The sequence below is a fragment of the Tachysurus vachellii genome, chromosome 16 (genome assembly GCF_030014155.1).
Source record: "Tachysurus vachellii isolate PV-2020 chromosome 16, HZAU_Pvac_v1, whole genome shotgun sequence".
Taxonomy (NCBI): domain Eukaryota; kingdom Metazoa; phylum Chordata; class Actinopteri; order Siluriformes; family Bagridae; genus Tachysurus; species Tachysurus vachellii.
Genome location: NC_083475.1, coordinates 8,889,622 through 8,914,058, shown reverse-complemented (window position 1 = coordinate 8,914,058; position 24,437 = coordinate 8,889,622). Strand labels below are relative to the sequence as shown.

Genomic DNA, 24,437 nt, shown 5'->3' with positions numbered 1-24,437 from the left:
GGCAGCGATAAACCAATCAGAGATCATTACGTACAGAGAGCAGCTGCGAAAGATTTCAACATCAATGAATCTATGGTTCGGAAGTGGAGGAAGCAAGAAAATGAACTGTGCCAAGTTAAGAAGACACAGTAGATGAGGACTTTGATGGATTTGTGGGAGAAGATTGATTAAAAAATAATGTGTGTGTATTGTTAAATAGAAGAATAAAGTTCAACCAAACTCACTGTTTTGCTTCCGTTACCTTTTTTGTAGATCGTATGTTTTAGTATGCGCCTTATAATACGGTGCACCTTATGTATGGGTTAAGTACAGAAATAGACCCCGTAATTGAGACTGCACCTTATAATTCGGTGCGCTTTATAGTGCGGAAAATACGGTATTTGTAAAACATATTTAAAACATATTTAAAACTAATTTGTTCGTAAAACAAGCATTTGTAAAATCCAGTGTAATTCCTTGTATATGGTTTTAGAAAGGTAATTTATTTATTTTTTTTATCGTCACACGTTTGTGTTTCAGACATTGAATACAGAATAACTTATATGCTAATGTGAATACTTAATCAGTCAAGGCAAAACCTTTTCTTGGCAAGAAGGTCAATCACACTTCCCTACTCACAATTTTCAGGTCAAGCAGGGGGTCTGTGACTATCTGCTGAGATTTTAAGGTAACTCAGTGTGGGTGGGAAAGAAAGGAATGAATAACATTAACGCAACGTTATTCATGCCCTTCAAGTGCAATTTTACTGTTTTCTTAGTGGTAAAAGGTCAGGTGTCAGGTCAGAATATTCAAGAGTATGGAATACTGCACTTGTCATCTTCCTGGTGGTGACAGCAATTTAAATTTTAAATTTTGTCCATTTAGAGCAACAAAGATTTTAATCAGGCTCCTAGCTAGGTGAGTGTAAAGTTTATTACTGTTCAATACTTTTTCGTTTCTCATTACAATGATCTCAGGTCTTTTGTTAATGACCTTATTATTTGTCACTAGGCATTGACAGCAGTGTTGGAGATAGTCAAGTGTAGATTTTATTGAAGCAGTGTAACACAGACAAAGAAAAAAAACAGGATATAAGAACCATAAACACTACCATGAAGTATAAAGTAAAAACAGGCAGAATATGAGCAAGGCACATATGCACAACAACAAAAGATTGATGATAAATGATACAGAAACCAGGCCTTTAGTAGGGCTGCTGTTTGGGGAAAACATACAGCAGGTGTGATCGATTATTGAGACGTGGGCATGTGACATGATGGGGCTGGTGTGTAACACAGTTTAGTGTTGATTTTTAACCATGCATAACCATGTCACGTATATATGAAGTTAACAAAAATGAGTATTTTTGCGAGGGGGCATGGTGGCTTAGTGGTTATCACGTTCGCCTCACACCTCCAGGGTTGGGGGTTCGATTCCCGCCTCCGCCTTGTGTGTGTGGAGTTTGCATGTTCTCCCCATACCTCGGGGGTTTCCTCCGGGTACTCCGGTTTCCTCCCCCGGTCCAAAGACATGCATGGTAGGTTGATTGGCATCTCTGGAAAATTGTCCGTAGTGTGTGATTGCGTGAGTGAATGAGAGTGTGTGTGTGCCCTGTGATGGGTTGGCACTCCGTCCAGGGTGTATCCTGCCTTGATGCCCGATGACGCCTGAGATAGGCACAGGCTCCCAAGACTCCTAAGGGTGGACAAGAGAATCTTGTAGTGGACTCTATCAAATGCTGCTGAAAGGTCGAGGAAGATGAGGACAGATGATAGATTGGCTAATCGAGCAGCATGTAGTTTCTCAGAGACATCCAAAAGGGCTGTCTCTGTTGAATGTGCTGCTTTAAAAAAAGAGACAGGTTGGGATCTTAAAGGTTGTTCTGTGAGAGATAGACAGACAGTTGATTATAGACAACACATTCAAGAATTTTTGAAAGAAAAGAGAGAAGTGAAACTGGTCTGTAGTTACTGATGTCTGATGGATCCAGAGCAGGTTTCTTCAAGAGAGAAATAACACTTGCTCTCTTGAAAGTAGTTGGTACCTGAACAGATATTATGATCTATTGATGGTAGTGGTAATGAAGGGCATAATGTCTTGTGAGATGGTCTGGAGCATAGTGGAAGGGAGTGGATCCAATGGGCAGGGGGTAGGATTGCAAAAACGCATGATTTGTAAAATGTCTTCTGCTGCTACGGTTGAGAAATGCGACAACAAAAAAGTAGGGGAATCCTGACTGTGAAATGTAGGTGCAATCTTGTTGTGGTAAAAAGAAGAAAAGTCTTCTGGATGAAGGATGAAGCAGGTGGAGCCGGTAGGTTGAGTAGAGAAGAGATGATGTTGTGGAGCTTACTAGGGTCTTGTGCCAAAGCTTTAAGCTTTTCCTTGTAGAAGGAAGTCTTGGCAGAAGTCACATCTGATGAGAACTTGGCCAGGAGTGTACGGTAAGAGTCGAGATCTGCATCAAGCATCTGCATTTCTTACACTTTCTCTCAGATGATCTCAACCCTCTTTGATTGCTGCACAACACATCTGAAAGCCAAGAAAGAGAGAGCAAGAAGTTTTCTTCTTTGAAAATCAAAGAAAAAGTGGGAAGCTAAAGCTGAGAAAAAATCAGCTTTCCTTAAGCAGACTGGCAATTCCAGAGCCCACCTACCACCACTGTTTGAGACTCACACAACAGAGGAGGGTAGATGAGGTTACTGGAAATGTGACCTCTGCTCTGTAGACGAGAGCACCTTCGATGGTAAGAGGAGACTACAGAGATGGGTTTGAGGGACATTTCAGCATTGAACCAAGAGTCAGATTTAAAATATGGTGTGGTAGAATATCAAAACAGTACTAAACACTTATTTACAGAGAAACTTCAATTTAAATGAGTAAGCCCTACCCACAATTCACACCTTAAAGGAGACTGAAACTACTCCTGATTAATCAGCTGAGAGAACTACCAAACAGACTAGACAACTATTAGAGCTAATTATTTATTTACTAAATACTACGGCACCTGTCAAAGAGTGGGATATATTACAGTAGGTAAGCAAGTGAACATAGTACAAACAAACATTTCGAAGGTGATGTGTTGGAAGTAGAGAAAATGGGAAAGCATAAGTTTCTGGGTGACTTTAACAAGGGCCAAATTGTGATGGCTAGATGACTGGGTCAGAGCTTCTCCAAAACAGAACGCTTGTGGGGTGTTTCTGGCATACATTGGTTAGTACCTTCCAAAAGTGTTTTATGAAAGGAGAACAGGTGAACCAGCAAAAGGGTTATGAGCACTCAAGGCTCGCTGATGTGTTGATGGAGTTTCTGGTTCAGGCCCATGGAAGACTTACTTTAGTACAATTAACACTGGCTATAATTAAAAGGTATAAGAGTACAAAGTGCATTAAAAGCAGGATAATGCTCTCTGCAAAAATTGTTGACTCTGCCTTCAAATTCCCCAGATCTCAATCCATCTGTGAGTTGTCCTGGACAAACAAGTCTGATCCTTGGAGGCTCCAGCTCACTTGTAAGATTTAAAGGATCTGCTGCTAACGTCTTGGTGTCAGATACCACAGCACACCTTTAGAGGGCTTGTGGAGTCACAAAGGCACAAGGGGAACCTACAGAATATTTGGCAGCTGCTTTAAGGATTTGGCTGATTGGTCTATTAATATTAATTCATATTAATCTTGAATTTTGTATTATATTAATCTTTATATTATTCTTTATATTAATCTTTTGTTCTCTGTTTATGTTCTGTAAAGCTGCTTTGAGACGATGTCAATTGTAAAAAGCGCTATACAAATAAACTTGAATTGAATTGAATCGTATTAACTATTTCTTGGTTTTTCTAGCTTTAAATCTATAGTCAAGTGAAGCTGTCCACTGAATTATGAAAGACACTTGCGTATAAGTGCAATCTTCTTTGGGCCATTCTCAGCAGCTGTGAGGATGACACAGCAACATAATGACATGATGATCTGAAGACCTCTCAAAGGGCCTGAATTTGATAACCAACTGTGAATCTTTAAAACTTTAATGCACATGACTGACATCTAAAATTTACACATATTGGTGTCATTCAGAGTTGCTTAGAGCTGCGGTAGTTCTCACTAGACAAATCGATATGCTATATACCACCAGTAAAGCTTGTATTATTAATTATTTACCAGTTTAAAAAATATCATAAATAAATTGTGAGTAATATTTGATTCTAATTGTTATTGACCTGATTTTGGAAAAGCTTTTTTATGGTCTAATTTATGGGGCAAGACTCAGGCTATCACATTCAACAAATAAACCAGAACACACACATACTGTATATACCAGACACATGATGTTCCTATTTTAAAAACCACTGCATCTCACAAAAACATGACGTGGACCATCTACATGAAGTTGCCCCTAGAAGTGAGGAAGAGTTTCAACAAATGCATGTGTTTCAACAAATGCACTGGTGAGACGCCAGGTTATGGAGCATTCCCAACTCTCCACCTCTCTCAGGATCCACCATGACCCTAAACTGGATAAAGTGTTTCCTAGAGTTATGTGAATAATGTATGGATGATAAATGTAAAATATTAATTATGTCTCATCTATAATTAATATTATGTATGATTATAATAAAAAAGTGCTACACCTCCATGAGAGTGTCACCAGTGGGACAGAAGTTCAATCCTGAATGAACATAGAGTACTTATTCGCCATCGTCCCACACGTTTTCCGTCTCTGTCAAATTTCCTTTCAGAAAGAAAGGAGAGCACAAATAGATGTGACAGACGAGGCAAGAAGTGCAAGGTGACCTTAGCCTGCATGATGATCCAGTGTTATACAGTATATCTTATGGTCATCTCATATGACAATTTGGATTTGGCGTGGATCACTGCTTACTTTTATGTACTCCATTTGTTTAGAGCTCCTAAAGTTCCCCCACCTAGACATAAGCTGTGATAAATGGATAATTGAAAACAGAATGATGGAGGGAAGAAGAGATAAGGAAATTCGATTGAGACTGAAATATGAGAGAGAGAGAGCAAGAAAAAGAGAGAGCGCACGATAGAGCATATTTAAGCTTATTGCACACTACAAAGTTTTTAAAGAATTTTATTTTATTTATATTTTTTATTTATTTTTTTGTGTGTAGTGTGAACGTCTCTGTAGCAAGTTGCAGTGAAGAAATAAAGTATTGGGGAAAAAGCCATTGAAAGTCTGACACGAAGTCAAATAGCATGATATCCAATCTTTATCATCCCTCTCTTTCTTTAGCAGGACAAGGCCAAAATGTAAGCACAGTAATATTGCTTCTATAAGAAGTTATTGTGTTGGCGTGTCAAGAGAACATCTTTCCTAGCAGAGCAAGATATAAAAATAGCTTTCTTTTCACTATATACTGCCTGCGTCTACCAACCAATATCTCCTTCACATTTTGTCTACTCGTGTTTTGATAAAAAAAAACTTTTTAAAGTCAACTGAGAGAGAGGGAATGGTTTATATCAATTATCCTTTTAAATAGTAACAGAGTAAATAATACAGCATTGTTATCTAAAATAAGTCATGGTACATAACGACCAATCAGGAGAAGGAGTAAGAGCAGGATACTTAAAAATACATATTAATAGCTGGGAGAGATTTTCACTCATCTCTTATGATAATAGAATCTTTCATTCTAGCTCAAAGCATTCATTCACCTGATGTCCTCTACACATCACTCAACACTCATTAAACAGCTCTTCGAGATGCTGGATAGCAGACATCTAAGCTCTTATTTATCAAAGTGTGCATAAAACAAGTACTAAATTTGTGTGTAAAAGCTGCCCATATGTGGGAAAAAAATATTTATCACACATGACCTCAATGGCCATTGATTAAATCCTACGCCTTCTTAATTGACGTGATCTTATGGTACGTTCAAGAAAGAATCAAAAGAACATACATTATTTCTGAGTTAATTTTTTCAACAAAGTTATAAGAACGAGTGAAGGAACTCTGGATTTTCTTTTAGTTCAGAGTTTCCTGAGATGGAGGCATACTGTACCAGTCAGAAAACAGGTTGAAATGAATAGATACTATAATACATCTGTAGATGATGGTTAAGTTGATGTACATTCTTTTCTCCAGTTACAGTTGGAAACTCTGCGATTGGTGTTTTTTCTGCTGATGATTTCGGAAGTGTAATGTATTGCAGTGTCAGCGTTATGAATAATGGTAAGACGTTATCATTATTCAGCTGCTAGCTGGTTGGGAAACACCGGTATTGTCTCCGGATTCTTCTTGAAACATTTCTAATCCCATTATCCTGATCAATCCTTAAATGTTTCTTTTATTCACTTGAATATAATAACTGTACATTTCATCTTTTTCATCTGTGTGCATCTTGTGAGCACCAAAATTACTCTATGCAGATATGTTTGACAGTAAGTGATAAAGAAGCTGTAAATAGTCAAAGAAGCTCTACTTTTATTACATACAGAAGGACATGGTGAGAAATGTGTGGAAATATATACCTATATATAACTAAAATTAAGACTTCAGTAAGCAGAAACGAGGGCACGTTCGCCTCACACCTCCAGGGTTGGGGGTTCGATTCCCGCCTCCGCCTTGTGTGTGTGGAGTTTGCATGTTCTCCCCGTGCCTCGGGGGTTTCCTCCGGGTACTCCGGTTTCCTCCCCCGGTCCAAAGACATGCATGGTAGGTTGATTGACATCTCTGGAAAAATTGTCCGTAGTGTGTGATTGCGTGAGTGAATGAGAGTGTGTGTGCCCTCTGATGGGTTGGCACTCCGTCCAGGGTGTATCCTGCCTTGATGCCCGATGACGCCTGAGATAGGCACAGGCTCCCCGTGACCCGAGGTAGTTCGGATAAGCGGTAGAAAATGAATGAATGAAGTAAGCAGAAACATGGTTCATGCAAAAAACTATGCATGGGTATAAATGAATAATAAATAAATGAAGCCTATGCTCTGTACTTAAGATATGGAACAGTCAATACAAACAGTCCTTCAACCTTGCATTAAGTCGCTTACAAAGCTTTTATTATGAACCAAGTAAAAGGGTTCAGGCTGTTCAAGTTGAGCTCATTTAGTCTTTTTTTTAATGTCAATTCAATACCTGCTGTTTGTCCTAGGAGAGTACAATGAATTTACCATGAAAAGCTGGTTTATATCCTCCAATTCAGACAGGCAGCATCCTCTACCATTGATTCATTCATCTTCAGTAACAGCTTTATTCTGGTCAGGGTCACGGTAGATTAGGAGTCAATCCCAGGGACACTGGACGGGAGGCTGGAACTCACCCAGTGTGGGACACCGGTCTATCACAGGCTGCATCCTTTTCCACTCCTTCATTATCCAGCTGTAATTCATACACAACTCAAAGTGTCCTCTTCTCACAGTTCTCATATATCTTATGTATGTGTAGGTGACAATGAGTATAACTCAGCCTCAACACATTCAACAAGTGTAACAGTGAAAAGCAGAGATAAAATATGGAAAGATGAGATAAACGAGATGAGATGAAGGGGAAGGAAAATGGAAGGTAAAAGGGAAAAAGAATGGTGAAGAAGTGATAGTAAAAGAGAAGAGAAAAATGACCAGTGACAAGTGTAAGGAAATTGAGAGGTTTGGTAGAAAAGGAGATTGAAATAGAACAATGAGAGAGAAGGGCAGTGAGAGAGAACAGAGGAAAGCAGAGAAAAGAAGTAAAAGTGAGGGGGTTGTACAGAAAAAAAATGAAAGAAATAAAAAAGGGAATCGATGAATGCGGTGGAAAAAAAACGTGAAACAGGTAAAGATTGTAAAATGGTAATAAAAAAGAAATGGAAAAGAAAGATAAGAAGGTGAAAGGAGTGTTGGAGAACGTGGGACTGACTGAGTGGAAGAGAAGGATGGCTAAATACATCTGGGAACATGTGCATTCAGTGCTTACAGTGTGTGTTATAGCTCTGATTTCAGTACAGTGCTTGACAGTGTGTTTGGGTAGTTTGTGTATGCTTTCTCAATAAAAAAAAAAAAAAAACAAGAAATTTTAAAAATAAAGAAAACCCAATTTTTGTGCCAGACTGGTGCTAATGTAGTGAGTAAATCTGATGATATTACAGTTACTGATTCCGACACGGAAAGCTCTACTTCCTTAGTTAGTCAAGTTTTCCTTTAATGAAAAAGAAAAAAAAAATGTTAAGCTTGTAGATTGTAGCACTTCTTACAACTGATTACAAAAGTGCTTAAACCAGAGATTAGATTTAAGTATCGGACAGAATGAGTGTCAGCGTTTCTTGTCACGTGTCACGTCTGGGTTTGAGGGTTGGATTCCTGCGTCTGTCCTGTTTGGAGATTGCATCTTCTCCCATGCTTCAGGGGTTTCATCTGGGTACTCCAGGTTTCTTCCCTGAGATTGTGCCCTATGATGGGTTCCCAGGATAGACTGCAGGTTTTTTGTGAGCCTGTATAAGATAAGTTGTGGATGGATGGGTTTAATAGGTTCTTTTCTACTGTAGGAATGTGTTATAAGACCACAAGAGCTCTACTAATGAGGGTGCTGCCTTCTTCAAAAACCATTTATAACCATGTTGTGAATATTAATAGGTGGTGTTAGGTGGTTTTAGTCACCACCTCAACTTACACATACATAGAAAAAAAGGACCATGACAAGGAAATGCTAATAAGTTTGGAACAACTTTGAAAACCTATGAACCAAAGGAGACATTGACAATTACACTATATGGCTTATAGTGTTTGTAAGGTTTGTAAACACATGACCCTCACTTCTATATGTGATTATTTCCTAGAATTGTTGCACAAAGTTAGAGAAACACAAGATGTCATATCTAAGATGTCTTTGTATGGAGCATTACAAATGCTTTTCACTTTAACCAAGGAGCCCAAAAGTGAGCTCCATGAAGACATGGTGTGTTAATGTTGGAGTGGAAGAACTGGAGTGTCCTGCACAGAGCCCTGAATCTGACTCAACCCAACTGAACACCTTTGGGATGAACTGGAACACTGACTGAACCCCAGACCTCCTCACTCTTACACCATCAGTGTCTGATCTCACTAATGCTCCTGTAGTTGAATGATCATTAATCCCCACAGACACACTCCAACATCAGTGTCTGATCTCACTAATGCTCCTGTAGCTGAATGAACACTAATCCCCACAGACACACTCCAACATCAGTGTCTGATCTCACTAATGCTCCTGTTGCTGAATGATCACTAATCCCCACAGACACACTCCAACATCAGTGTCTGATCTCACTAATGCTCCTGTAGCCGAATGATCACTAATCCCCACAGACACACTCCAACATCAGTGTCTGATCTCACTAATGCTCTTGTAGCTGAATGATCACTAATCCCCACAGACACACTCCAACATCAGTGTCTGATCTCACTAATGCTCCTGTAGCTGAATGAACACTAATCCCCACAGACACACTCCAACATCAGTGTCTGATCTCACTAATGCTCCTGTAGCTGAATGATCACTAATCCCCACATACACACTCCAACATCAGTGTCTGATCTCACTAATGCTTCTGTAGCTGAATGATCACTAATCCCCACAGACACACTCCAACATCAGTGTCTGATCTCACTAATGCTCTTGTAGCTGATTGATCACTAATCCCCACAGACACACTCCAACATCAGTGTCTGATCTCACTAATGCTCCTGTAGCTGAATGATCACTAATCCCCACAGACACACTCCAACATCAGTGTCTGATCTCACTAATGCTCCTGTAGCTGAATGAACACTAATCCCCACAGACACACTCCAACATCAGTGTCTGATCTCACTAATGCTCCTGTAGCTGAATGATCACTAATCCCCACAGACACACTCCAACATCAGTGTCTGATCTCACTAATGCTCCTGTAGCTGAATGAACACTAATCCCCACAGACACACTCCAACATCAGTGTCTGATCTCACTAATGCTCCTGTAGCTGAATGATCACTAATCCCCACAGACACACTCCAACATCAGTGTCTGATCTCACTAATGCTCTTGTAGCTGAATGATCACTAATCCCCACAGACACACTCCAACATCAGTGTCTGATCTCACTAATGCTCCTGTAGCTGAATGATCACTAACCCCCACAGACACACTCCAACATCAGTGTCTGATCTCACTAATGCTCCTGTAGCTGAATGATCACTAATCCCCACAGACACACTCCAACATCAGTGTCTGATCTCACTAATGCTCCTGTAGCTGAATGATCACTAATCCCCACAGACACACTCCAACATCAGTGTCTGATCTCACTAATGCTCCTGTAGCTGAATGAACACTAATCCCCACAGACACACTCCAACATCAGTGTCTGATCTCACTAATGCTCCTGTAGCTGAATGATCACTAATCCCCACAGACACACTCCAACATCAGTGTCTGATCTCACTAATGCTCTTGTAGCTGAATGATCACTAATCCCCACAGACACACTCCAACATCAGTGTCTGATCTCACTAATGCTCCTGTAGCTGAATGATCACTAACCCCCCACAGACACACTCCAACATCAGTGTCTGATCTCACTAATGCTCCTGTAGCTGAATGATCACTAATCCCCACAGACACACTCCAACATCAGTGTCTGATCTCACTAATGCTCCTGTAGCTGAATGAACACTAATCCCCACAGACACACTCCAACATCAGTGTCTGATCTCACTAATGCTCCTGTAGCTGAATGATCACTAATCCCCACAGACACACTCCAACATCAGTGTCTGATCTCACTAATGCTCCTGTAGCTGAATGATCACTAATCCCCACAGACACACTCCAACATCAGTGTCTGATCTCACTAATGCTCCTGTAGCTGAATGATCACTAATCCCCACAGACACACTCCAACATCAGTGTCTGATCTCACTAATGCTCCTGTATCTGAATGATCACTAATCCCCACAGACACACTCCAACATCAGTGTCTGATCTCACTAATGCTCTTGTAGCTGAATGATCACTAATCCCCACAGACACACTCCAACATCAGTGTCTGATCTCACTAATGCTCCTGTAGCTGAATGAACACTAATCCCCACAGACACACTCCAACATCAGTGTCTGATCTCACTAATGCTCCTGTAGCTGAATGATCACTAATCCCCACAGACACACTCCAACATCAGTGTCTGATCTCACTAATGCTCCTGTAGCTGAATGATCACTAATCCCCACAGACACACTCCAACATCAGTGTCTGATCTCACTAATGCTCCTGTAGCTGAATGAACACTAATCCCCACAGACACACTCCAACATCAGTGTCTGATCTCACTAATGCTCTTGTAGCTGAATGATCACTAATCCCCACAGACACACTCCAACATCAGTGTCTGATCTCACTAATGCTCCTGTAGCTGAATGATCACTAACCCCCCACAGACACACTCCAACATCAGTGTCTGATCTCACTAATGCTCCTGTAGCTGAATGATCACTAATCCCCACAGACACACTCCAACATCAGTGTCTGATCTCACTAATGCTCCTGTAGCTGAATGATCACTAATCCCCACAGACACACTCCAACATCAGTGTCTGATCTCACTAATGCTCCTGTAGCTGAATGAACACTAATCCCCACAGACACACTCCAACATCAGTGTCTGATCTCACTAATGCTCCTGTAGCTGAATGATCACTAATCCCCACAGACACACTCCAACATCAGTGTCTGATCTCACTAATGCTCTTGTAGCTGAATGATCACTAATCCCCACAGACACACTCCAACATCAGTGTCTGATCTCACTAATGCTCCTGTAGCTGAATGATCACTAACCCCCCACAGACACACTCCAACATCAGTGTCTGATCTCACTAATGCTCCTGTAGCTGAATGATCACTAATCCCCACAGACACACTCCAACATCAGTGTCTGATCTCACTAATGCTCCTGTAGCTGAATGAACACTAATCCCCACAGACACACTCCAACATCAGTGTCTGATCTCACTAATGCTCCTGTAGCTGAATGATCACTAATCCCCACAGACACACTCCAACATCAGTGTCTGATCTCACTAATGCTCCTGTAGCTGAATGATCACTAATCCCCACAGACACACTCCAACATCAGTGTCTGATCTCACTAATGCTCCTGTAGCTGAATGATCACTAATCCCCACAGACACACTCCAACATCAGTGTCTGATCTCACTAATGCTCCTGTATCTGAATGATCACTAATCCCCACAGACACACTCCAACATCAGTGTCTGATCTCACTAATGCTCTTGTAGCTGAATGATCACTAATCCCCACAGACACACTCCAACATCAGTGTCTGATCTCACTAATGCTCCTGTAGCTGAATGAACACTAATCCCCACAGACACACTCCAACATCAGTGTCTGATCTCACTAATGCTCCTGTAGCTGAATGATCACTAATCCCCACAGACACACTCCAACATCAGTGTCTGATCTCACTAATGCTCCTGTAGCTGAATGATCACTAATCCCCACAGACACACTCCAACATCAGTGTCTGATCTCACTAATGCTCCTGTAGCTGAATGATCACTAATCCCCACAGACACACTGCAGGCAGTATTTTATATAGGAGCTATACAAAATCTTAGCTGGTATGTATAAAGCTTCTGAGAATTGTTCTTGAATATTCTTTGAATTCTACCTAAGACAGAAAATAATTAGATTTCAAATATGACATTAAGGTTTATTAGGAATATTCTCAGAGCAGCTCTGAGCAATCAGCTACATTACATGAGACTTACATTAAGTGAGTGCATGAACTTCTGTTTCTTACAGTTTTGGAAGTGTCAAGCTGGTGAGGTGTCAAACTGCTGGGAGATATGTTAACCCAGAACAAAGAGGTTAACATAGTTGTGGCGGCTTTGTGATTTCTGAACGGAGGATGCACTGACCTAATGATAATTAATGGTGTTTACTCTTAGAATTAAGTGATAGGTTGATTTCTTAAATAATTAAATTATGCAGTAATTAATCCCTGATCCAATTACAACATGTCTTTATACAAAAAATAATGAAAAATATTTATATAAATTGGGGGCACGGTGGCTTAGTGGTTAGCACGTTCGCCTCACACCTCCAGGGTTGGGGGTTCGATTACCGCCTCCGCCTTGTGTGTGTGGAGTTTGCATGTTCTCCCCGCGCCTCGGGGGTTTCCTCCGGGTACTCCGGTTTCCTCCACCGGTCCAAAGACATGCATGGTAGGTTGATTGGCATCTCTGGAAAATTGTCCGTAGTGTGTGATTGCGTGTGAATGAGTGTGTGTGTGTGCCCTGTGATGGGTTGGCACTCCGTCCAGGGTGTATCCTACCTTGATGCCTGATGACGCCTGAGATAGGCGCAGGCTCCCCGTGACCCGAGGTAGTTCGGATAAGCGGTAGAAAATGAATGAATGAATGAATGAATGAATGAATGAATGAATGAATGAATTTATATAAATGGATTCTCTTTCTTTCTTACTATTTCTTTATCTAAACTGTAGTAAGTGTGTAGACTACATGTAGACCTGTATTTTACTACATGAACATCATCAAGCCACTTAGATTAAACATTTGTTAATATGAGGCTAAATTTAACTGATAAAGGGAAATTTTACTAGTTACCTTCATAGGGATATTTTTCAGTGCATTCTTTTTAAATGTTTAACTGATTAGCTGCTATGAAACGTGCCTTTATTGTTTAATCTGCATTACATCACATTAACTTGTTTTTTTCTCACTTCTACCATTGCTATGCATTATCCAAATCCAAAAAAACTGATATTCTTTCTATCACATATCTAAACTATAAAATGATGATACGATGACTTATTATATGATGCCCCTGGAGCATTGGGGCTCAAGGGCATTATAAAAAAGCTCCAGAAGTACTGGGGCTAGAACTCATGACGATCTGGATTTCAAAATGAAATAAATTCAAATGGAATTTCAAATGGAATTTGAAATATTCTCTTTTTAAAAAGTTTTTTTATTTTGTTTGATTGTATTTCAATCAGTTTGTTTACTGTTTGTTCAGTTATCATTAAGATCTTATAGCTATTGTCAGAGTCTTGTGTAAGTTCCGATCCACATTCCACCATGTTAGACTTTTATGTGTCTTGACCCTTAGCTTATCCATTTCAATGGTTCTATGGTTTTTCCTCTGGTTGTCAACTGGTTTGGATTTTAGTTTTTGTACTGATACTTCCTGCATATGGAGTCTGGGGCGTTAAATGAGACCTCACCTTTTGACATGGATCCAGCAGAGTTTTGATCTTCAGTCACTTCTTGAGGCCAATAAAAACAAGCTCATGTTCAACAGCTACATCACATTTCCTCCACCATCAAGAAGTTGTGTGACATGTGTCTGTCAATACTGTGCCTACCAAACTCCAGAAGCAGACATGAGTCACAGACAGCAGTCAATTAACCAGGACGTCAATGAACTCGCACAGTGCCTAACGTAAAAAGTGTAATGGGTCCCCAGTCAAATTCAACAATTTCTTAATTTGTTTTTGTCCCCAATTCACTAGATCTACCATACTCAACTTCTGAGACTTTGATAAGATAACATTCATCATATCACCACTCATTGGTAGAGTGATCGATTGGGCCACAGCTCATTATAATTCCCACGGATCCCAAGTCATTGCTGATGTTTGAATTCTGAGATTACCCTGTTTCTAGGAGGGACAAAGAACAACATCTATTCTCTCTCAAACATAAAAAACTCAGCCATTTACTATTTCAGGTCTCAGCTTTCATCATTGACTGGTTTTCAAAATCATGTTGTTTAGTAAATTGCTTACTGCCATGGTAACAGCAAAACAGGGTTTCATTTACTCATGTATGTTTTCTCATGTAAATTTACTCTCATGTCTGGAGGACATTCTCTCTGTCTTCCACTGGCATCAGCACAGTCCAGTGTGTCTTATGCTGTCTGTCACTTAACCCTGTTCACATCCTCATTTGTAATAGTACTGTACTGTACATGCTGTTGACAGGTCTCTAGTTGATGAGCCATGAATTCATCTAGACTCTGCTTTTACATTTGATGACTCTTTAGTTTATACAGTAGTTTGGTTGATACCTGATCATGTATTGAGCCTTGCTTACTCTGCTGGTTTGCATATTAAATTGTGTTTCAGTACATTCAATAGCACCTTCATGCATATAGATCATACAACATCTCTTGGTTTCAGTGCGTCTGTATTCTCTTTTTATTCTCATTCTGTTCTCAATGTCTAACTGAACCAGTGTGTTAACAAACACCTGCTTAATTATTGTCATTCATGATAGCTTTGGTTAGGTTTGGAAGGACTAGTTTTCTGAAGTCTGAAGCCGGCTTTCTTTAGAAAATTCTATGTTAGGCTTACGTCATAGTATAGTCTCTGGTCTTTACACTGTTTTTGCTGGTGTGTGTATGTGTGTTTAGATCTCCTGGCTGTGCCAAAACACCCATATGCTGCGATGGAGAACTGGGGTCTTAGTGTATTTGTTGAGCAGAAGATTTTGCTGGATCCAGAAGTCTCATCATTCTCCTACCAGATGGAGCTCACCATGGTGGTGGTGCATGAGATCTGCCACCAGGTACAAAACACACACGTACACACACATACACACTTTCTGTTCAAAATGTTTCAAACAGCCTAATGAACACAGAGCTGACAAAGTGAATTGATTAACCATAATTTTTTGCTGTGGCATGTAACTTAATCAAGACCTGACATTCACCACATAAGGAAATAACATTTTATCTGCAAGCTAACTAGGTTTTAAACATTTTTAAGGCAGACAATGTTTTGACTGCTTCTTTTTTGTTGTGATTTGATTGGCTCTAAAAAAAGCTACATAAACTTGATTTTGGTCAAAATCTAATTTTTCATTATTTTTGCAGCTACAGATAAATCAGATTTTCACAGACTGTCCCACAAACAGGACCTTTCCATCCAATGCCTTTCTCAGATCCACCATTGGAGTTTGATATTCTGATTATTTCATTCTCAACCAGAATAATAACATGTACTGTACTAGGAGCTTTTTTTTTTTTTTTTTTTTTTTACAATTTGTAAAAACTCATTATTACACCCTTTGTACAGTAGACATGCACTAAAAAAATGTATTACTCATGTGTTAAGACTGGACAGGTCTAACTCGCAAAGAGTTCCATGATCACACCTTTGAGAGCCACTTTTTTTTAAATGGAAATCTATATCTGTCAGAAAAGAAGTCAGAATACAGGTGGAAATAACAATGTATTTCTAGCTATTTTTGCCACAGTGGTATGAATATCTCAGAAATCCAAACGATGCAGTGTGTAAGTAACAAGTACTGAAAAATGAAGAAGGATGATTTTGTCTGAGCATAAGTCATGTGGTTAAAATATACATCTTTGTCATTTAAAGTTTAACATTTAAAATGAGACCATGTTGTGTTTACTTTTGGTGTGTATTCCTGCTTAAAATACTCTAACAACCAATAAGAAGAGATACAGATCTATAATGGCTGGTAGGACAGAATTTATCTTGATCTTGAATTTATTCCTACAACACATGGAATCTCATTTGAGCATATTTTGTGTAGAAAGAAACTAAGATACTAAAATTTAATACTGTTCAATCAGAGTCCTTAAACAAAGAGGCATCTAGTGCTCATCCGGTGCTGCTCTACTTAATATCTTCCTCTGTTTTCCCCATTCCATCACCAACTATAAATTAACTAAATAAAAACATTAAACTATAACTCTGAGTTTTTAATCAGTACGCATTACCACTCCTGCTCCATCATGGAGGTGATGTACAGCCGTAACTGTCTGATCGGTCTGATTTACAGCTGTGCCTGCAGTTTAACACTCACTCCATGATGTTTTTATAGGAGAAAGGGATAGAGAGAGAGGGTAAGAGATGATGGGTGAGAGAGAGAGACAGGGCAAGATAGATGGAAAGATGGTGACAGAGAATAAAAGAAGCACAAAATAAACACACACACACACACACACACACACACACACACACACAGCAGAAGACTAAATTGGATATCTAGGGAATCTAAAGCCAGAGTACAGATTCTATCTGAACACCACACAGGGGTCTGTTGGGATTTACTGAATGAGGCTAGATTTATTTATTTATTTATTTATTTATTTATTTATTTACTCCCAGGGAAAAATGATGTATATACACTGTCATATCAATTTACTAATTCATTCATGTATTTGCACTAACAGCTTCCAGTTACGGTTTTTGTTTCTGTTGCTACTGTAGCTTGAATCGATCGATACTGAAGCAACTTTTTTCCTGAATCTTAGACACAAAGTTAATCTCATCTCCCAAATTTGCTCAAACCAACAAAACATTTCTCAACACAGAGCATACATCTCAAAATGTTCTCAGAATAAGTTCAACCAAACCACCGACAACAATTCTTACATAGAAAGCATGCACAGTCCTAAAAACCACTTAAAACAGCAAGAATTAGGGAAATAATTAACTTTTGATTTCTGTGAATCATCTTTTTTTTCTTCATCAGTATTTTATTATAGAATAAAAATAACACAATTACTCTTCATTGACGTTACTAAAGTATGGAAGCTTGTTCTGAATCATTTAAAAAAAATAAATAAAAGATAATTGAGACTTTATATCTCAGAATTGTGACTTTCATTCATTCATTTTCTACCGCTTATCCGAATTACCTCGGGTCACGGGGAGCCTGTGCCTATCTCAGGCATCATCGGGCATCAAGGCAGGATACACCCTGGACGGAGTGCCAACCCATCGTAGGGCACACACACTCTCATTCACTCACGCAATCACACACTACGGACAATTTTCCAGAGATGCCAATCCATGCATGTCTTTGGACTGGGGGAGGAAACCGGAGTACCCGGAGGAAACCCCCGAGGCATGGTGAGAACATGCAAACTCCACACACACAAGGTGGAGGCGGGAATCGAACCCCCAACCCTGGAGGTGTGAGGCGAACGTGCTAACCACTAAGCCACCGTGCCCCAGAATTGTGACTTTAAATCTTATAATTTTCGGACTCTTGAAAGAACGTTACAGAGCAATCAGTTGTGACGTAGGTGCAACAAACCAGATAATGCAGAGGTGGCGTATTTTATACATCAACAGCTTCAGGCATCAGAACATTAACATGATTATTGGTGGATGCACCAGAAATGTTGGATGTCTGTGATTATTACAGACAGAGAAACTGTCTGCCCATTGATGAGACTTTTAGATGGACAAAGTGTGGATCTTCGTTCACGAGGTCGTCTATGTCGACACGTATATAACAGTTGTGGGCTACACTTTGTTCATCTAAAAGTCTTATTAATTGAAATATGACACTTCTGCATCATCTGTTTTTTTTTTTGAGTCTTGGCCACAATCGATTACTCTGTGACATTTTTTGAGTCTGGAGGCTTAGCTTTATGTTGTGTGACTACTCCAATAAAATCAGGATCTCCCTATTTGTGAAACCACAATGAAAATAATACTCTTTAATGTTATGCGTGACCATACAGTAAGATCAAAATGAGTAACTGGAAGAATGTTGAAATATATGGTGAATTTCTGAGAAAAAATACAAGAATTGCAAGGAAAACACTCAGAATACCGAGGTATAAAGTCCCACTCACTCATCTCATTCATTCATTTTCTACCGCTTATCCGAACTACCTCGGGTCACGGGGAGCCTGTGCCTATCTCAGGCGTCATCGGGCATCAAGGCAGGATACACCCTGGATGGAGTGCCAACCCATCGCAGGGCACACACACACACTCTCATTCACTCACGCAATCACACACTACGGACAATTTTCCAGAGATGCCAATCAACCTACCATGCATGTCTTTGGACCGGGGGAGGAAACTGGAGTACCTGGAGGAAACCCCCGAGGCACGGGGAGAACATGCAAACTCCACACACACAAGGTGGAGGCGGGAATCGAACCCCCGACCCTGGAGGTGTGAGGTGAATGTGCTAACCACTAAGCCACCGTGCCCCCCGTATAAAGTCCCAATTATCTTTTATTATTTTTTAAAACAAGATGGAAACATGTTTCCATACTAACATACATGTTTGGTAACAAAATTAAATCAGAACTGCTCCTATTTGCTTTAGCATGAAATTTTATTTTATTTTATTTATTATTTTATCTTTATAGAAGTATAACATTTTCCCTTTCTTTGGTACTCTCCTTTCCCTAAATGCCTTCCTTCATCGAAGTTTCCAAACAAAATCCATCTGAAGCTAAGTACTTTTACTGAAAGATGTTAATTGGGCTAAAAACAGGACATCTACTGTAGATAGGCAGTCGGCCGAAAGTGAAAATAGCTTTGTAGAGAATGATTATCATTTTGTTGTAAATACTAAGACTAAATACTCTAAGATGTTTTCTAACAAACTGCACTAAATGTACCATCATTTAGTGTGATAGCACAATGTGGTACAAATATATTGTGTTTTGCGGGCGGTGGAGGAAAGGAAGGACCAAAGAGTGCAAGGAAGATTTGGAAGATGTGGTATTACAGTATATACATGTATTAAAAGAAATTAAAAAAATGATTTATAGTTTGATCTGTTTTAGGTTCTATGTTACTGACTGTGTGAAGTTTTTTAACAATAATACTTCACTGTAGTAGCCTAAAAATGAAATACAGGAAATGATGGCACAGTAGGTTAGGGAGTTTGTTAGTTTGTTAGATTCTGGTGCATTATGTGTGTTTTCTGTGATAATTCCAATCATCCTACCAAAAATTCTGTACATGAATTCTGAAGTTGGGGCTTTCTAAAAATAGCAACAGCAGTTGATGATGAATCATCTGAGGCACAGTCTGCTGCAAAGCGGCCCACGGTTGAGGGTGACAGGCAGTCTGATTAGTCCAGCAAGCTTGAGATTACAGAGGAGGCTGTGCTCTCACTATTTAGTACTGATATAACTGTTTGAAAGAGGATCGTTTCAGCAGATAAATCCTTGAAGCAGACTCAAGAAGGAACAGGACAGGCGGAGCTGGTTTCACAATGCAGTATTATTACCAAGTAGTATTATTTAAAAAAGAGGACAAATAAAGTAAATAAAGGTAAAGCTGATGATACGGTACTGTACCAAAACACAAACATAAACTATGTGTGTGGGATACGTACGATATTTTAATTTGGTTTATATTTTATAGAAGGTGATACTCTTATATGAGTTGATCTTATTGAAGTTGATAGGCGTGTTTGTGTCTAGTCTAGTAGGTGTGGCAGACTATATACCTAAAAATATATTATCATAATCTAATATCTAAGCACTTGGAAAAGATTACAATCCATTTTTATTAAATTTGTAGCTATAAAAATAAAACCGCACTACTGGTACATTGTCCTCAAGAGGCACTTCTACTATTGTCTTAAAACTGGCGACTCACCCAGTCGATAGAGATGCAGAACTCTTAATCGAATTGGTTTATTCGGAAGAAAAAGAAATTTACAGAAATTCAGTTGAACTGATGAAAGTTACATAAAACTACTAGTAAGGGGCCAAGAACTTAAGTCTTGTAGCCACCGTATTGATATTCTTCCTTTTCTAAGCGGGCCTAAAACCCTATTATTTTTAAACATTTCTTTTTCTTCTTGTTCTACTTTTTTTTCTGGCTAGGTTGTCTTTTGCAGCCCATAGAACCGTCTGCTAAATAATGTGAAATCTGGCACACTTATTGAAGAGGGTCAACGGAACATCTTGATCAAATGTAGGCCAAGTGCTGACAACACTGTAGTGCCTGGTCAAACTTGGGCCTAATTTGGAAGTACATTTTTGGTCATAACTTTGGAATCACAAAAAAAAATGTAATTAATTAAAAAAATAAATAAATATTTTTTTTTAAACAAAATGCAAGGCACCCATGGATTCCATGAGTTTAGACAAATTCAACACATTGTATGACATCGGTTTTTGTTTAATTAGATTTTCTGACATTTTGGATTATGGCTGAAAAAATAATTTTCACTATTGCTCTTATGTACAAAGTTTGTTGAATAGTCAACAAATTTGGCATCTTCAGAGTAAGCCTCATATTAAGAAAACAAATCTGACAGCCATTTAACCAAACAGAACATGAGGCTGTATCTCAGTAACAACTTTGTGAATTGACACAAAAATTGGTAGACATCTTAAGGACCATGCCCTGAGGTTATGCAACAAATTTCATGTCAGCATCCCTTAATGGTCAAAACGTACAATACCATGCTTTTAAAAGCCATTATTGCTACTCCTCTTACAAATGATGTCCGGTCTTTCCGTGATTTGGCTCATTGTTATCTGACTACATGTCTAAACATCAGTGTAGCAGAAATAACCAGCACAGGTCACAGCAGCTTCCCATTTGTTCAATTAGAACTTTCCTCATCCAACTAAAGAAATTCCCCACTTCTCTTAGTCAAAACACACATTGTCAGTGAAACTATAAATCTTTTTTTAATCCAGTTGGTAGAAGTTATGGCTGTATGCATTTACTGTATAAAGAGCATTGTGTTAAAACCTCTGTAGGTCTTGGGCCATTGGAACAGGGTAAGTAAATAAGTAGGCTTAATTTATAGAGCTCATTTTAAAGCATAGTATAAGTATAAATTCATAAGAAACAGCCAAAGACACAGGCAAAGGCTTTAAACACTGTGAAAGGGGAAACAGCACAGCGATTGCAAAGCATGGTTAGCTACAGTATGAGTTTCATCAAGGACCATAGAATAGCAAAAAAGTTATGATCTATCTCATTTTTTTTTTACAACTGAGCAAGTGAGGGTTAAGGGCCTTGCTCAGCGACCAATCAGGGGACCCATCAGTTGGAATCAAACTCACAACCTGCCGATAGATAATCCAACACCTTAACTACTAGGCTACGACATCCCCGTTACACATTAGAATCCTGAGGTCAGAACAAGGACTGAGCAGGTCAGAAATGTATAGATGCAAGTGCTTAAAGGATTTGCTTATAAGGTGCTATGGCTTGGATAGGATTTAAATGAGCAGAGTGCTACACCCTAAAGCCCACTGTGCACTTTAGGTGCTCATGAGGATCTTCCAAGAGAGTGTCTAAGCAGCGCTGGGATCTGGTAGGATTAGTAGAGTGAAGTTTCCAGAATCGACAGTAAAATAACAGATCCTTTGTTAACTTTAACAGTGAACATTCTGTACTGTGATTCATTTCTTGGACGTTTCCAAGAAAACAAATCTAAAAAAAAAAATCTCATTACTTTGGAAATAAAGGGCAGTTTTTTATTTCTATTTTTTCTTCAAATGGCTGCACTGTGCACTGGCTGCATGTCTGAAATACTTTGGAACAGTGCCAGAGATAAAGCAACCATTTATTAATCTCTTTTATGAGATGTGATCAAATAGCATTACAAGGAAAAATAGTTTGCTTTGTGTGTGACTCAAAGTCTTCACAGATTTTTGGAAGAAACGCATGTTACATCAGTTAGGACAGATTCGAGGCATGGGTACAAAGTTAATCAATTAAAAAATATGCAGTTTCTTTTGTTTGTTTGTCACAGCTTCAAGATATATCATCATCATCAAAATGAATTAATAAGAAATCTTTTAAGATACTTTTTGTCTCTTGGGACTCTTGTATTCGAAGAATTAGACTAAACTGAGGATGAATGTGATATTCTGAAGAAAACAGCAGGTTTTATCTGGGACAAAATATGACATGAGTTGAGCAACCCAGGCCAGTCCACGTTAACAGCCTGTTATATATTGACATACAAGCTTCTGCTCCACATCAGTTTAGTATGGACCAGACCTGAAGCATCCAGAAGATATAGGAACTGCTTATTGGTGGTTGGCAAAACCATACCATTTGAGAGGAGACTGGGTGGAGAACTGTGACTTCCTTCCATAATTTATAAGGAATCTGGTCTGTATTGCAAGTCGTCTTGGACCGATTGCAGACATCGCTGCCAGATGTCTACAGGGAAGCTCTTAAACACCAATCTCTGCAGGCTCAAGAGAAAATATAGCCATCTGTCCATTAGTGTTTCAGCAGAAAAAGAGCATGAAGCTGTAGAAAGGATTCTGTTTGATATACAGACACTTTATATCACATGTGTAAAGGTGAGCCATCAGTCTGCTGTGAAGAGTGTGAGAGTGTGAAAGGAGTGAAAAATGTTTGGATAATACTTGAACACTTAGAGAGAGAGGATAGTGGATGTTCCAGTGTAACCTCAGATTAGAAATGTGTGGTGGATTTACAGAGGAGAGTAAAATCCACCACACATGAGACTCAGCTGTGTCTGTTTTTTGAGGCTAAGGAGACGGTTAAACAGCTATTCTCAATGTGGGAGGTTGCAGTGTTTTTCTAGCATCTTAGCGGTCTGTCTCAGGTGACAGAATGAAGTGAAATAAAACGAATCCTTTTGTCAAACTGTGCTTTATCAAAAGTTACTGGCTTTGTAATTACACTGACTTCTATTTTGATCAAAGATAAGTTCAGACTGTTCTAAGTACACTGCTAATTTATTAATGTAGCTGAATAACAGTGTCACAGTGTTCTGTACCAACACCCCCAATCAGTTCTCTCAGTTCTTAATGTTAAAATCAAGAAGTACTGTTTAATTATGATAAATGAACTAATGTAATTGGTACTTTTAGAATTAACTGGTATTGTAATGAACGGCTGTGTTCAGTGATTAATGGCGACGTAGCGTTTATATGTGAATTATGTGAATATGAATTTTTGAAGGTTATTATAAATACTTGTTATAAATATAGAATTCATGTACCAAATACCAAATATTCATCTCTCTCTCTCTCTCTCTCTCTCTCTCTCTCTCTCTCTCTCTCTCTCTTTCTCTCTCTCTCTCTCTCCTTAGAGAGGACATTTCATGTTTTATAACCTACTTTTAGGAACTATGCATTGTTACAGCTGTTTTAAAAAAGGTCAGACCATTGTAGTAAATCATTATTATTATTATTATAATTATTATTATTATTATTATTATTATTATTGTTATTATTATTATTATTGTTATTATTAATAATATTATTATTATTAATATTATTATTATTAATATCTGGCCTCATTTATATCTTTAGTGCATTAGATTATTAAAGGTTCAGATCATGAACAGACTGCATATATAATGTGGAAGTGAGTACAGTAGCAGCTTTGATGTCTACATATTACTACTTTGATGAAAATCTTATGCTGGGGAAACAAAGCGTGTTTTACCTTACCACTGGATCCACTGGCTGTCAGTTCTTGTTTGTTCTTGTCTTTATTAAAGACAGACATAGATGAGAACCTTATATTAGATATATTATGTTTGCAGGATTCTGCCAGTCAGTCATTTTATCAAATCATATAAGAGCGTGGGTGTGTTGACAGACAAGCCCCGGAGCACAGTGTTTCCAGTCATGGAGGTTTTGCATTTGTAGATGATAGATAAAACCAGGAAGATTTTTTTTTACACAGTAAATGAATCTCTTTAACAATTTGA

The 24,437-nt window shown here is 38.9% G+C and overlaps 1 protein-coding gene across 1 annotated transcript in view; it reads left to right on the top strand.

The window, feature by feature from the left end:
* LOC132859336 (thyrotropin-releasing hormone-degrading ectoenzyme-like) overlaps positions 1–24,437 on the top strand; it is a 159,200-nt gene that overhangs the window by 56,403 nt on the left and 78,360 nt on the right. The window contains exon 5 of the mRNA XM_060890057.1: positions 15,388–15,542. Within this exon, the coding sequence (XP_060746040.1) occupies positions 15,388–15,542 (155 nt within the window). The remainder of the gene's footprint in view (positions 1–15,387; positions 15,543–24,437) is intronic.